Below are 17028 nucleotides of genomic sequence, written 5' to 3'. Positions count from 1 at the left end.
TTTGTCTTGGATGGAGTCAAGCTCCAGGTGTTGTTGGAGCTGCACTCATTCAGGCAAGTGGAGAGTATTCCATCACACTCCTGGCTTGTGCCTTGTAGATGGTGGACAGGCTTTGGGGAGTCAGGAGGAAAGTTACTCGCTGCAGAATTCCCAGCCTCTGACCTGCTCTTGTATCCACAGCAGTTATATGGCTAGCCCAGTTCGGTTTTTGGTCAATGGGAACTCCCAGGATGTTGATCGTGAAGGATTCAGCAATGATAATGCTATTGAATGACAAGGGGAGATGGTCGGATTCTCTCTTGTTGGAGATGTTCATTCATGCCACACAAGTGTTAGGGAATGTTATCTCCTGACATGAATCTGCTGGGACACTGAATTGGTCTCATTCGTCCTGAACTGAAGAGTGGAAAAACTAGCCAAGGCTGACTTAGTATTTGCAGCAGAGAAACAGCCATTCGGACCAAACGGTTGGTATTTATGCTTCACACTACCCTCCTCCCACTGTAATTCATCCAACCCTATCTGCTTTTGATCGCTAACCCATGATTCCTGCAGGTTAACGTGTAAGTCTGATCTCTAGTTGAGTACAGAATTGAGCTCGAATGTGACGCATTCAATGCCTGAATAGCCTATTCGTACTCATTGTACAAAATCACACAAGATGAATGAGGAGTTAGACAATCTGACTCTAAACATATCTACATACGAACATACGAATTAGGAACAGGAGTAGGCCACTCGGCCCCTCAAGCCTGCTCTGCCATTCAATAAGATCATGGCTGATCCAAATGAAACCTCAACTCCACATTCTTGTCTATCCCCAATAACCTCCATCCCCTTGTTAATCAAGAATCTATCAAACTCTGCTTTAAAAATATTCAAAGACTCTGCTTCTACTGCCTTTTGAGGAAGAGATCTCCAAATACTCTCAATCCTCAGAGGAAAAATTTCTCCTCATCTGTCTTAAATGAGCAACCCCTTATTTTTAAACAGTGACCCCTAGTTCTAGATTCTTCCACAAGAGGAAACATCCTCTCCACATCCAACCTGTCAAGGCCCCTCAGGATCTTATAGGTTTCAATTGAGTCGCCTCTTACTTTTCTAAATTCCAGTGGATACAAGCCTAACCTGTCCAGCCTTTCCTCATAGGACAACCTGCCCATTCCTGGTAGTCTAGTAAACCTTCTCTGAACTGCTTCTAATGCATTTACATCTACCTTTGAGATGGGAAGAATAGGATGAAAAAATAGATATAAACTAACTTTGTGCTGTCAACCTGAAATAATAACAGTAAATCCACAAATACCCTTCAAGTGAAGTTTATGAAGGAAAAAGATTGGTTAAAATTTGGATGGAATTCAACCAGAAAGCATCTTTATCTTTCAGATGCTGATTCATCTGTTTTATACTTGAAGACAACATTTGTATACCAGTTTAAAATAAGCAAGCTACACGTGAGACCAGTGATCAGAAGTAACTTAGTTCCAAGCAAACAGCATAAATATTGAACGGGCAAAAGCAGATGTATGCTGTTTGACTCCTTTAAGAACTGAATAAATACATAGCTGGGAAGAGGAGTGGATATTATAGAGATGGGTATTACCTAAGATAATCACAAACTTCATGTTAGACAATCTACTGCTGCCTGGGCTGGGAACAAATGTTGACTTGGGAGCAAGAGACTAGGGTTAGATATGACAATAAATAAATAAGTATTAGCAGTTCCCTGGATTATCTTCAAAGATGAGGACTTGTTTACGAAGAACTGTCCTTCAGGGGGCTAAAGTGAGAAGTGTGCTTGATGAACCAAATTGACTTTTCTTGTTTGTGGTTTTCTCAAGTCTTGAATGAACCAGTTTCCTGAACATCGGAAAGACTGGGGTCATCATCTTTATCCAAGCCAAAAACGTCCGTGCTGTCCCCACTGATTGGCCTCCATGTCCAGTGTCTCTGGCTGAACCAGACAGTTCACAATCTCAGTGTCATATTCAACCTCACTGGGCACTTCTGAACTACAGTTCTAGCTCTGTTCTCTGGTACCTCACTGACTCTGCCCCTTTACGTGAGCCTGGACGGAGTATCGGCAGGCTGTTCAACAGTAATAACCTGATCATATCTTCATCCAACATCTACAAGCAGGAACTTCCTGGCAGAAGTTTCTGAACAGCAATCTGGATTGGGAACAGAGTCTGATTTACTGTTATTCCTCCTAAACTCATGGGTGCTAAAGCTTTTAACAGGAATTAGGAAGCCCATATAAGACCACGGATAAAGGATTGCTTAATATATATTTTGTTCACTTGTTTTTTGGTATTTTTTCATTAGATGATTGTGTCAGTATTACCGAGATCATACTATAAAAGTGTATAGGTGCTCCAGAACAGAATTCCAAGAGTAATCAAACTAAAGAGACATGTTTTTTCTTATTATTCATTCATGGGATGTGGGCTTCACTGGCTGGGCCAGCATTTATTGCCCATCCTCAGTTGTCCTTGAGAAGGTGGTGGTGAGCTGCCTTCTTGAACCGCTGCAGTCCATGTGGTGTAAGTACACCCACAGTGCTGTTAGGGAGGGAGTTCCAGGATTTTGATCCAGTGACAGTGAAGGTACGGCGATATATTTCCAAGTCAGGATGTTGAGTGACTTGGAGGGGAATTTCCAGGTGGTGGTGTTGCCATCTATCTGCTGCCCTTGTCCTTCTAGATGGTAGTGGTTAAGGGTTTGGAAGGTGCCGAAGAAGAAGCCTTGGTGAATACCCTGCAGTGCATCTTGTAGATGGTACACACTGCTACTACTGTGCGTCGGTGGTGGAGAGAGTGAATGTTTGGGGATGTGGTGCCAATCAAGCAGGCTGCTTTGTCCTGTACGGTGTCAAGCTTCTTGAGTGTTGTGGGAGCTGCACTCACCCAGGCAAGTGGGGAGTATTCCATCACACTCCTGACTTGTGCCTTGTAGATGGTGGACAGGCTTTGGGGCGTCAGGAGGTAGGTTACTCGTCACACAATTCCTAGCCTCTGACCTGTTCTTGTAGCCACAGTATTTATATTGCTCGTGCAGTTCAGTTTCTGGTCAATGGTAACCCCCTCAATGTTGATAGTGGGAGATTCAGTGACGGTAATGCCATTGAACATCAAGGGGTGATGGTTGGATTCTCACTTGTTGAGAGATGGTCGTTGCCTGACACTTGTGTGGCACGAATGTTACTTGCCACTTGTCAGCCCAAGCCTATATATTGTCTAGGTCTTGCTGCATTTGGACATGGACTGCTTCAGTATCTGAGGAGTCATGAATGCTGCTGAACATCGTGCAATCATCAGTGAACATCCCCACTTCTGACCTTATGATAGAAGGAAGGTCATTGATGAAGAAGCGGACGATGGTTGGGCCGAGGACACTACTCCGAGGAACTCCTGCAGTGATGTCCTGGAGCTGAGATGACTGACCACCAGCCACCACAACAATCTTCCTTTGTGCTAGGTATGACTCCAACCAATGGAGAGGTTTCCCTCTGATTCCCACTGACTCCAGTTTTGCTAGGGCTCATTGATGCCACACTCTGTCAAATGCAGCCTTGATGCCAAGGGCAGTCACTCTCCCCTCACCTCGGGAGTTCAGCTCTTTTGTCCTTGTTTGGTCCAAGGCTGTAAAGAGGTCAGGAGCTGAGTGGCCCTGGCGGAACCCAAACTGGGCGTCAGCGAGCAAGTTATTGCTAAGCAAATGCCACTTGATAGCACTGTTGATGACCCCTTTCATTACTTTACTGATGATGGAGAGTGGACTGATGGGGTGGTAATTGGCCGGGTTGGATTTGTCCTGCTGTGTGTGTACAGGACATACCTGAGCAATTTTCCACATAGCCAGGTAGATGCCAATGTTGTAGATGCACAAGGGCGCTTGGCTAGGGGCGCGGCAAGTTCTAGAGCACAAGTCTTCAGTATTATTGCCGGAATGTTATCAAGGCCCATAGCCTTAGCAGTATCCAGTGCCTTCAGCCGTTTCTTGCTATCATGTGGAGTGAAACAAATTGGCTGAAGACTGGCATCTGTGATGCTGGGGACCTCCAGAGGAAGAGTTGATATTAAAACTCTTGCATATGGCACAATTTCTACACTATTAACTTCAATTTCTAAAGGCACCTTTTAAGATAAAAACAATGTCAACATGCCACAATGGAAAAGCCCTATGTAAAAACACGATTCAGCCTACTGCTTGTATGGGGAGATAAACAACACTCAGATTACTTGGGCCAAATGACCAGTTTCTGTAATGTGATTTCTATGTAAATAGTTTTGAGTCTTGTAGATGTTAAGTGATGAAGCTAGCTTTAACTACAAAATCCACTGGAAAATTCCGGAATTACAAAGCCACCTAGTGAAACCTTTCTATTCCATAAAACAAACAGAAAATGCTGGCAACACTCAGCGGGTCAGACAGTATCGCTGGAGAAAACAGTCAACAGTCGGGTTTGGACCCTTGGGTCAGAACAATTTTCACAAATGATCCATGCTGAAATTTGTATCTCCTGTTTTCTCCACATGTGCGGTCTAATTTGCTGAGCGTCCCCAACACTCCGTTTTGTTTTGGATTTTGCAGGTATTATTGTTGTTTTTGTTTTCTTTTTTTACCATATCGAGTATAGCTTCCAATGCACCAATATCGCCGGCCTTCGCAGCTGCACAAGCCAACGAAGGAGTCAGAGCATCACGGATAGCCTCCAGTTCCTATTGTTTTAAAAAACAGCAGCTTGTTACATGTCAAATCATTCAATATTCTTTGATTAAAAGAAATTTCAAATATTAAATATGTTTTTAGAGAGCAGTACAATATATTAATAATCATATGAACTAGAAGTTCCTGATCTGATCATTTTGCCACAAAAGCAGTGCAGTTTTTAAGGGGTTTAAAAAAATATTAAGAATGTCAAATAGCAGGGTCAATTTTATAACTATAGTCCGTTACAGCATCTGGACTATAACGTTTACCTCTTTGCAGCTGACACTGAGAGATCTGGCAATTGCTTGAATAAATCGACTGTCTCGAAGAGAAATCTTTGCCTCCCCAAGTGCTGCACTCATTTCTCCTCTCAGGTTTTCAGACAGCATCTGGGAGAAAGTGAAATAAATCCTATTAGTTGCATAATTGTGATTTTGCAACATTCAAGTTAAAGTCTCAAATTAAAACACTCAATTGTTTGCAACATCTATTAAAGGTGTGTTCAATGCAATTAAGTTATACAAATATGGTTAAGTGAATGCCAAGCAATTAACATTTCAAACTGGACAAAAATATCAGACCAAAATTGAGAAAATAATGGCATGTGAACGATGAACACCATTATTAATGTGCAAATCTCCCAACAACTTATGGTGAGGAAAGTATGCCTCATGAATTATGAATCGCAACAAGTTGGCTGGACAATTTCAGCTACTTTTAGCTTTATGAAAACAGCACCTCATCCTGAACCTACCCATGAATTTCATGAAGTTGTTGCATTTGCCCTTTAAACACGCTACAGAAAATCAAGTCTAGTAATTAACAGTTGAAGTGCCCTATTAACAAAATATAATTGTTAATGACTGCCAATCAACCTCCCTCTCCTGGAGAGTGAACAATTAAAAATTTGGAGTCTCATTTCTTCAGGTAGTGAATACTTGTTGGGGATTTTAAAAATGTCAAATTTTAAGTTTTTCAATCTTAGTTTTCTTTTCCTTTTTGCCTTTCTTCTCGCCTTTAATCCAATCCTCCTTTGCATCTTTTCATATCTTTTCCTGTACCTGGTTTGACATTGATATCATCCACTCTAATTCACCCTCCTTGTCTTGTTTATTTCTCAATCCTTAAATCCCATTGCTTACAAAAATATTCTGTTGTCCCATTGTTTACCAAGGTCCCAGTTGCTTTTGCCATGCTGTTATTGGCTCACAATTCCAGCAACTTAACAGATTGAAAATTTTTTCAGCCAAGGGTGCAGGAAAAAGTCTGATCAACCAGACATGCTATGAAACTGCTGCTCCAACAAATTCCAGTCCATTATGTTTGTCACAGGAACTTCCCCACACATGACGAGGCAGATTTTCCTCTTGGGCATGGATACTTGAGTGTAAATCAACCAAAGAAAATCAAGTGAGGAGAACTGTACATGTTTACCAAAACCCTTTTAATTTTCCACCCATAAACTTACACCAACTAAAATTTGTCCAGTCCTGTTTCTCATGCATTCCCATTTGATTTTCCTCTACCTGGTGCACTCAGGTCATCCTTTCCACCCAAACACAATAATATGCTTTAAATACTCCAAGTACACCGCTACAACTAGTAGCTCATTTCATTCACTTAAAGATCAGATTGTACATTTGGATCAGAAAATCAAAGATTTTTTTCCTTTGATTTAATTAATAGTCGTATTCTCTTCACGTGAAAGGAATTTCTACACACGTTTCTCTCTTCTCAATTATATACTTGAAGTTTTGTAAAAAATTTTCCTCCAAAGGGAATCAACTGAAGCGACAGGTAAAAGAGATAAGGGACTACAACTGAATTCATTGGAAATGCAGAATTTCATCAGAGAAAAAGTTCAATTTCACTCCCTAAAGATATGCCTTTTTATGACAATACAATATGCTAATACATGAAGGCTTATGCTAAAACAGAGCTAAATGAATTTGCCACACCAGAAATCAAGGTTATTTATTGACTCTGCAGAGACATTTAGACATTGTAATCTCTCCATTCTGGAAATCTATTGTCCAGGAACACCAGTTGTCTGAAATTTTTCTGAGTAGGACCTAGCAATTCCCAGTATAGAATAAATGCCTGCTCCCTCGATGTCACTGACATCATTTTAGTACAGCACTTTGGGATAGGAAACACGGAAGATACAGTATTTGGATAAGTAAAACCATTTTTATCACTGCTTTAAGAGTGTTTTATGTTTCAGGTAAATATTTATATCTACGATGTTTTCCAGTTCACACAGTTGTGGTTCAGCATTCTAATGTCATTCTATAATTCAGAAAATTCTGAGATTCAGCAACGACTTGGTCCCACGCATTCAGGACTGGAGAGGTTACAGTGTGTCACTAAACTTTTATAGTGTTGTTTAACTATAAATAAATATATTATTAGCTTAAGTTTCCTGTAAACTTGCACTGAACTCTGGCATAACTTGCTGCACCCCCCCTTCCTTCCTTCATCTTTCAGCTTTTCCCCCATATTAAATGGGGTCACTAGAACGCTGGTTGATCGTTCCTCATTTCAACTATCACACTTTTAGATTTGGAGGGGGGTTTTACAGCTGGGTGCCCTTCCTACAGCTAACCCTCCTCATTTATCTAGGCTGGGGTCAATGCACACTGGTCTGTCTGCACCAGCGGCTGGGTTCTTTCATGACCAACAAGTCCTGAAGTGGCACTTGAACCTGGGGCCTTCTGGCTCAGAGGCAGGAAAACTACCCACTGAGCCACTCCAGCTCCTATGTCTACTCCATTTAAAGAAATTCCAGGTCACTATGTGATTCTAAATGAAAGCCGCCCTCCTCCTCACACAGATCAATTCTCCAGGGACAGAAACATACAATGTAGGTGACAGTTTTTTTTTTAATTTGTTCATGGGATGTGGGTATCACTGGCCAGGCCAGCATTTATTACCCATCCCTATACAGTGCTCTGTAACATTATACACGAACATGTCCTGTGACATATCATATGCCAGGTTCTTATCTTGTTCGGTTATTGCCAATACCAGACTACAGGCTCGATTTTTAGGTGCCATTGGGGCAGGGATCAGAGGCAGATGAGTGATAAAATTAGTTCCATCAGCCTGCGTACCGGTCCAATCTACCCCAGGGCCATTTTTGTGGAGGTGAGATGGGTGGTGGCTGATCCAATTTGTTAACAGTTAATTAAGGTCAATTCAAGGAGGTTGGCTGGGATTTTCCAGTAGTTTCATGCTTGGAGACGGCCTCTTGGCAGCAGACCTGCGCTCCATGCAGGTCTAGGAGACCTCTCTGCCTGCCTGAATGCCACTGCAGCCACAGGCCATCGTATGGAGGGGCACCCCCTCCATAGTAGAAGTCTGGCTGAAATAGCCATTTTTATGTTTTAAATTTAAAACAGTTGGAGAGAGGGCACCTCCATTTTAAGCACCCTCACCTTCACTTAGCTTATATTGTAATGAATGCTCCTTTCTAGCTGGAAAGCCTCTGATAGGCCCTCCTGCTTCAAGAGCCTGCACTTAATAGGATGGCAAATCCACCCTTTGGCGGTTAATTGGCTGTCCCAGGGAGAATCCCACGAATACGGACTTCTGACCCACATTTCAGCCTGACAGAAGTGTTCAGAAGCCAACAGGGACAATCCAGCCCAAGGTGTTTCAGCGCAGGGATGGAAGGGAAAAGATATTTACCAGTGAGCTATTGGACAGTCCTTGCAGTGAACAGCTCAAGAAAAATATGGTGCAAATCCTTTGAGGGAGATGCCTGCTCATCAGAGCTAAAAAGTAAGCTTTTAGAAAGTATGTGTGCGCACAGCACTGGAACATTATTTTGTGATTGAAACACATTACCTTCCTCTTCTCCTGTATACTCAGTTCAGTCTTACCCAGTACATAGGACAGTTTGGCCAAAGCAGCTTCAGGTGTCATATCACATCCGGGAATGAGTCCTACGTCAGTGAGAGCCTGAAATCGAAAGTTCACGGGACTTAAAACAAGTTTCAGCTAAAATAAGAGGAATTAAGAGCACATGATGAAATCAGTCTGAAAGAGATTGAAATATAGGCCTGTAAGTATAAATTCTTGGAATTAATGCTAGATAAGTTCAACACAGAGCGACTGAACTTAAGATAATTTTAGAGCCAATTCTCTGTTGCATCTGGTCCTGTAATCAGCTGGAGTGACAGATTCAATGGTGTACCTTGTGTCATCAAGCCACAGACAAAACAGGAACACGGGAGTGCATTCTGCTCCACCCAACCATCTTTTAAATGGTTGTGCCAACGGAGCAGCTGAAGAATTCTTTTAACTGGTAATAATTTTACTTTTTCGTTAATTGACAGGTAGTTGAAAACAGGAATCAAGGTAATAGCAGTTCTGTGATCAACACATTTGATTAAGCCGAATTACAGCTGATATTATTACCCTTCATCAAGCATAAATGGGGCAGAAGTGACCCAGAAACGAAGTTGTCACTCTCACCAATGCTCTTGCCTCCAACATCTTGGCTAGGGGCTTTAGAACTTGTTTTAAAAATTTATTCTTTCATAGGATGTGGGCATCATTGGCAAAGTCAGCATTTGTTGCCCATCCCTAATTGCCCTCGAGAGCAGTTAAGAGTCAACCACATTGTGGGTCTGAAGTCACATGTAGGCCAGACCAGGTAAGGATGGAGAGTGCTTTCCCTAAAGGACATTAGTGAACCAGATGGGTTTCCACAACAATTGATGATAGTTTCACAGTCACCATTACTGATACTGGCTTTCAATTGCAGATTTTAAAAATTAATTGAACTTATTAATTGCGTTTAAATTCCACCAGCTACTGTGGCAGGATTTGAACCCAGCGCATTATTCTCCTATTTCTGAGCTCGCTAGCACGTGGCACTGGGAGTAATCCAGAGATTATAACCCGAGAGGTCTTGCTTTTTAGTCTACTGCCTAACTCCCTGAATTCTTGATGCAAGACCTCATTCCTCTTTCTACCTATGTCATTGGTACCAACATGTGCCATGACCTCTGCCTTATCGCCCTCCCCCTTCAGGATGCCCTGCAGCTGTTCAGTTACATCCCAGACCCTGGCACCAGGGAGGCATCATACCATCCTGGAGTCACGTTGACGGCCACAGTAGCGCCTATCTGTTCCCCTGACTATAGAATCCCCTATTACTATTGCTTTCCTTCCCTCCGATACAGACAGGCTGCTTATGGTGCCAGAAGCTTGGCTCTGTCTGCACTCCCTGGAGGAACCAGCGCCCTCATCAGCCTCCAAAATGGAATACCGATTTGCGAGCGGGACCCCAGGAGACTCCTGAACTACCTGCTTGTTTCTCTTGGACTGCCTGGTGGTCACCCATTCCCTTCCTTCCGCAAGTCCCTTCAGCTGTGGTGCGGACACCTCTCTAACTGTGCTATCCACGATGCTCTCAGACTCACAGATGCTCCATGAGTGTCCCCAGCCGCCGTTCCAGCTCTGAAACTAGAGCTTCCAGGAGCTGGACACATTTCCTGCACACATGCTGGTCCCGAGCACTGGAAATGTCCCCGGCTTCCCACATGGAGCACGAGAAGCACACCACGGCTTTGAGCTCTCCTGCCATGACTTATCCCTTTAAATTAAACCTTTTAAATCAATTACTCTAGGGCCCTTCTTTCCTGATCTTCGTTACTATAGAATATACAAACTATAAACCACAAAAAGACCTTAAACTATAAGCGATTAAAGTAGCAAATACTTACCCGACCTGACCCACTACTTACCAGTCATTCCTTTCCCTTGTAGCCTCTACTGCTGCAGCAGGGCAAGACTACTCTCTGAAGATTTAAGAAGTTGGATATCCAAGAAAAAATGTAAAGAGCACCTCTTCCCCTATGCACCGAATTCCCATAGTGCACCAAATTGCCAATACGCACACTCACTCTGGCTGTATCTCACTCACGGTGAGCTCTCTCCCGTTTGTGTGCAAGCACATTGTAGCATTAACCTGGGCCTCTGAATTACTGGTCCAGCGACATTACCACAATGCCACCATCTTCCCATGCTGGAGTAACTGCCTGCTTCAGGTAGTTGGTCACTTGTAATAAACAAATTGGGGTACAAAGAACCCCAAGTGCAATTTAAAAGTACTTTTGAAGTGTTGTGACTGTTGGAATGTAGGAAATGTAGCAGCCAAGTTGCTTATTGCAATCTCCTACAAACAGCAATGTGATAATGATCAAATAACCGTTTTTTGTGATGTTGACTGAGGGATAAATATTGGCCAGAACACTAGGTAACACTTCTGCTGTTTTTCAAAATAGTGCCTTGGGATCTTTTACATCCACCCAAAAGGGCAGACTGGGCCACTGATCAACTTTTCATCCGAAAAATGGCACCTGACAGTATAGCACTGGGGTTTCAGCTTTGGTTTTTGTGCTCATGACCTGGAGTGGTACATGAACCTAGAGTCTTCTGACTCAGACACAAGAGTGTGCCAACAGCTTCCACCACTGGTGGGTGCTGTAGCTTCACCCTTCTATTCTTACTGGCATGACAGGGGAGCTACCTCCAGCATGGTGATAATCCCAGGGTTGGAAAACCCATGTGGTCAAGGTTAACATCTCAGAAGGCGGCAGAATTGCTTGCTTTGTCTGCCTCACTCCCTCTGCCACCACAGCCCAGAGAAAAGCCCAGGTCATAATGTTCAGTTACTTAAAGAACCATGGTGCAGACTTATTTAATCTTTAAAAAACAGAAAACCATTTTCTAATTCAATCAACCTTTGGAGGAGCAAATAATGATCGATGGACAACAATATCTACCCCTGTGCTCCCCAGCTGATGTTCTACCCATTAAAATGAATAGATGAAAAATCCTGTTCTGGAGGGCACAGCAATGGAAAATCCTAGCCGTAATATTTAAGATCAGTGACTCACCTTCCCTGTTGCATATGATTGACTAACAGAGCCCCTCAAACACTGAGTGCAATTTATTATCAACACTCCACGATCAACAGCTTTCTTAAACTCCTCCAATATATCAGGACGATTATCTGGAGCGTTCCCTGTTCCATAGGTCTCCAATACAATTCCTTCCATTGGTGGTTGCAGAAATGCTCGCACCTGAAAAGAAAATGTAGCTATAAATGGACACAAACTTCATAATACAGATTTCTTGCTATGTCTTTCAGCATTACTGAACTCGACTGCATCAAAACAATTGTAAAATCTAAATGAAGTTTTCACTCTTAACCACTAAATTAATCCTTGGAAAGTAAAATTAAATCTTATCTGCACAATTAAGATGACGGCAGAAAGTTCATGTCGTAAAAAAGGTCAGAGCCTGGGAATTCACCTCTTGATTCTCCAAAGTCTGCCCACCATCTATAAAGCACAAGTCAGGTGTGTGATTTTTTTTTTAATTCATTCACGGGATGTGGGCTTCACTGGCTGGGCCAGCATTTATTGCCCATCCCTAGTTGCCATTGAGAAGGTGGTGGTGAGCTGCCTCCTTGAACTGCTGCAGTCCTTGTAGGTACACCCACAGTGCTGTTAGGAAGGGAGTTCCAGCATTTTGGCCCGGATGAATGTAGTTCCAACAACAAGCTCAACATCACCCAATACAAAGTAGCCTGTTGATCGGCATCCTATCCACTACCTCAAATGTTTACAACCTCCACTACCAGCAGACAGTGGCACCATTGTTTATCACCTACAAAATGCAATGTAGCCACTCACCAAGACTCCTTTCACAACATTTTCCAAACAAGCAACCTCCACCATCTGGAAGAACAATAGCACCAGATGCACAGGATCACCCCGTGCAAGTTCCTCTCACTTGCCATCCTGACTTGGAATTATATCACTGTTCCTTCACGGTCACTGGAAATCCCTCACAAACAGCACTATGGACGTACCTACACCACATGGACTGCATGGTTCAAGAAGGTGGCTCGCTACCACCTGCTTAAGGGCAATAAATGCTGACCCTGCCTGTGACACTCACAACCCATGAACAAATACAAAAAAGGCTCAGTCAACAGCTCACACTATACCTAATCTACACTACATACTCATACTTCAGATGCTGTTTGTAAGTGATTCCCACAATTTCATGGTCAATATGATCATTAAAATAGAATAGCTCTAAAGTAATATACTCTTATGTAGGACATATTGATCAAGGTGTGGAATAGATGCCAAAAGCAGTAAAAGTGGCAATGCCTCAGCAACTTCAATTATCATAAGCATGGATTCATTTTGTGAAGTCCTTACATCAATCAATAAGAACATTTGCACTTTGAGAAACCTGTAGCCATCCAGCTATTATCAATTTTTCCTGTGTAACCGGAAATTGAATGACAACCATGGACTTGATGACCTGGAAATTTTGGGGTCTTTGGTTCATTGTTGCAAGTATAGTGCAGAACTGCAGGCCACCTGCATTGACCTCATTCCAGATTCCAGGTATGGGATCATTTAAGTTGTTAGGAGCATGCAAGGGGGCTTCAAGGGGACTTGGGCTAAGTGAATGGACAAGAACATGACAGATGGGATATAATATGAATGTGTGTGAAGTTATCCACTTTGGCAGAAAAAACAGAAAAGGCAGAGTATTTCTTAAATGGAGAGAGATTGGGAAGTGTTGATGTCCAAATGGACCTGGGTGTCCTTGTTCATGAGTCACTAAAAGCTAGCATGCAGGTGCAGCAAGCAATTAGGAAGGCAAATGGTATTGTGGCCTTCATTGCAAGGGATTTGAGTATAGGAGTAAATATGTTTCGCTGCAATAGTATACAGCCTTGTTGAGACCGCACCTGGAGTACTGTATACTGTTTTGGTCTCCTTACCTAAGGAAGGATATACTTGCCATAGAGGGAGTGCAAGGAAAGTTCACCAGACTAATCCCTGGGATGGCGGGATTGTCTTGAGAAGAAATTGAGGAAACTGGACTGTATTCTCCAGAGTTTCAAAGAACGAGAGGTGATCTCATTGAAACGTACAGAAGTCTTACAGGGTGTAGCAAGGTAAATTTGGATAGGATGATCCCCTTCACCCAGGGGACTCTAGAACCAGGGGACACAGTTTCAGAATAAGGAGCAGGCCATTTAAGACTGAGCTGAGCAGGAACTTCTTCACTCAAAAGGTGGTGAGTCTTTGGAATTCTCTATCCAGAGGCCTGTGGAAGTTCAATCATTAAGCACGTTCAAGGCAGACATCGATGGATTTCTGGATACTAATGACATCAAGGGATGTGCAGATAGCACAGGAAGGTGGTAGTTGATCAGGCATGATCTAAATGAATGGTAGAGCATGTTCGACAGGCCAAATGGCCTACTCCTGCTCTTATGTTCCTATTTATATAACTGGAATGGGTGGATATGTAGCCACATACCCCATCACAGCACTCTGCAGGGAGCAAGAGGCCCTTACGGGGTCAAAGATTAAAGAGTACAAAATTATTTATTCCTGCAGGGGAACAATACTGATAACCGAGTCCTCTTCGGCTTTGCTCCCACTGGTGTTTGGAGCCTAATGGAAACACTGGCTGGAATTTCCTACTTGCCCGAGAATGTCCCTTAGGCTCCCCACTCCTCAAAGCTAACAGCAGACTTCAGAGGGACAAGTGGAAAAGTTGTCTACCTCCACCCACCCCACCCTCATTGAAATTTGGGTCAAAATGTACATGGGTGGATAACTGGCAGATTCAGATGTTGCCATTCCCCTTCTTGCTCAATGATTTTCCTAGGATGCACCCTCCCTTTCTACCAAAATTGCAAGTCTCAAGACTCCCTCGTGCCCATTCAGTGTCCTATTCCCAGGCCTCTACCAGTGAGGTTATGCAACCTGCCATTTGGCACAGAGTATGATCTTGCTTAATGGTGTTCCCTCCATATGAGGAAGCACCTTAAAAACAGCTGTTTATTCTGTTGCCACATCAATTTTGTAATTACACAACTAAGGGGCTCAGATGCAAATTTCATTCAAATTAATTGAAAAAGATGTGCATTCTTTGGAGATGATTTTGCATGGGTATAGCTGAAAGACAGCAGCAGAGCTTTGGAATAAGCTTACTCCCGAATATTGTTGCAAAAACATCAGCTGTTTTGTCAAGTCCAAGCAACAAGTTTATATAACAAACCTTTTCAATTGTTTTTGCTGCAATCAAAAATTAATATAGAAAACAATTAAATATTTTTATGACAGTTCAATTAGATAATTGACCTCTTTTAAAAATTGATGCAGAATTATATATTAAGAAAGGTAGTAACTCAAGGGTGTCGACCTGAATTCTTATAGTTTTGTATTCTGCTCACCAGATTTTGTAAATCTTGGCCCAGTTCATCCAACTTCCATACACATTTCTTTGTGTCATTTCAATGCAAAGCCATTTTGCTTACTTTCAAATAGTTTTTTGTCACTTCTATATCATATCTTACATTGGTGTTACCAATACCAGACCTTTTGCAATTGTTCCTGTCACCACCACTTTAAAAGTACAAATATATTACTTATGCCTGTTATTAACTCTAATATGTAGAACAGGATTTTCCTGTCCTGAGGCAGAGCCAATCCACGGCGGGCAGGCTTTAAAAATGCCAGACGGGACCCGATTCTAGAATTCCTGCCCGCATTCCTGCTGACAGCCATTTATCAGCAGTGTGGGATAAAGGTGTGGGGCTGCAGACCCGCATGCTATAGTCACAACCCTGTCAGCTCCATAGTGGAGCTGGGCATTTCAGACATCCAGCAATTTTCATGGAGTTGCGCCCATTCCTGAAAGCAATGTGGTATACACCAGAGGTGTTGTAAATCATGGGGGAACCCTAGTCTGGAGTCAGGAACCTTTTGACTTCAAAAGGTGCTGCAAACTTCACATGTCATAATTAATTGCTATATGATAAGTTAAGTATGTCTTTAATGCAGTGATTGATGATAGAACTTTGTTCTTATAAGGTAAGTGATCATTAAAATGGCCAGCATTGTGAAAGTTGTAAGTCTTCAGATGCATTAGAGTACATTATCCACTGGGTAAACTGTTCTTCTGCACTGAATATTGCTATTCAGATTTGACTGTTAATTGTCCCCTGTAATTTAGTCTTTTCATTGAACAGCTCAGGTTGCTGTTTCCCTGCTTCAAACCTTGAACAGGTGTCTGAGTTCTTTGAGTGACTTCAAATCTTAAATGTATACAGGTCTGGAGGTTTTGTTTATACAGTTGTGAAATGGAATCTCATTATGAATGCTTGGCAAAGCTCCAAACCCCAATAATGGATTTAGCTCAGCAGAGGTTGTTGATAAAGCTGTCAAGGGGACAATTAATTTGTTTATCTAGATGGTTTTATAACTACATAATAGAATTGTGGCTTTTTTTGAAGTGGCTTTGAATGACTGTTTATTTTTACAGTTTTGAGTACCTCAAAGACTTCCCAATGTTATTGCAGGGCTCAAGAGTTCTGAACATAGTAGATACTGGATGAGTGGGCATTGGCTGAGTGGTGGGGGTTAAATGAGGGGTGATACGAGGGCATGGAAAGCAATTGTGGAATATGGAGGCCCATGAGGGGTTTGGGGGTGGGGGGTAGGGCATGGGGATGGGTGAGGGAACATACCAGGTAAGGGTGCCTCATATTTATCTGCAGAACTGGGCCGATGTCCCAGGTAATGGAGGAGAGTCTTCTAATTTGCCTGCCTCGGTATCCACCCATCTCTGTTTCTGCCTGGGGCCTGCTGTGGAAGAGGCCAACACCACTCCAGCCTGCCCCAACTCAGTGGGGTGAAAATATGTTGGGCGTGCATCATTACTCAGGAGATGGGATCATGACATTCCTAACTCCAGTCTTGAAGGGAAAAATTCAGCCTGTAATTTCAAATCCATTTTGATCATTCAATAATCTTTAATTAGTTACCGTGGCAAGAGTGATTCCTGGGAATAACCTGATCAATCCACATTTCGATTCATATCGGTGTGCACCATGAACTTTTTAGTTGCATTTGGTCTCCAGACAGTGTCCCAGTTGACTATAAAGAAAACAAACATAATTTCACTGCACTTGCAGCTTAAAAAAACAGAAAGAAAAAAATTGCACTAATTACTTAGAAAGAAAGAGGGGGAGGGAGGGAGAGAGAGAGAGAGGGGGAGGGAGGGGGGGGGAGAGAGAGAGAGAGAGAGAGAGAGAGAGAGAGAGAGAGAGAGAGAGAGAGGGAGGGAGGGAGGGAGGGGGGGAGAGAGAGAGAGAGAGGGGGAGGGAGGGGGAGAGAGAGAGAGAGGGGGGGAGGGGGAGAGAGAGAGAGAGGGGGAGAGAGAGAGAGGGGGAAGGAGGGGGATGGGGAGGGGGAG

General features: G+C 42.8%; 1 protein-coding gene across 1 annotated transcript in view; it reads right to left on the bottom strand.

Annotated features, from left to right (window-relative positions):
* Window positions 1-17028, bottom strand: part of LOC144693089 (60 kDa lysophospholipase-like) — a 126191-nt gene that overhangs the window by 32208 nt on the left and 76955 nt on the right. Inside the window, 6 exon segments of the mRNA XM_078562473.1 lie at window positions 4626-4721; window positions 4983-5102; window positions 8563-8676; window positions 11625-11810; window positions 16598-16638; window positions 16641-16709. Coding sequence (XP_078418599.1) covers window positions 4626-4721; window positions 4983-5102; window positions 8563-8676; window positions 11625-11810; window positions 16598-16638; window positions 16641-16709 — 626 coding nt within the window.

Source organism: Cetorhinus maximus, chromosome 18 (assembly GCF_964194155.1).
Source record: "Cetorhinus maximus chromosome 18, sCetMax3.hap1.1, whole genome shotgun sequence".
NCBI lineage: Eukaryota > Metazoa > Chordata > Chondrichthyes > Lamniformes > Cetorhinidae > Cetorhinus > Cetorhinus maximus.
Note: the sequence above shows the minus strand (reverse complement) of the source record. Positions and strands in the feature narration are given on the sequence as shown.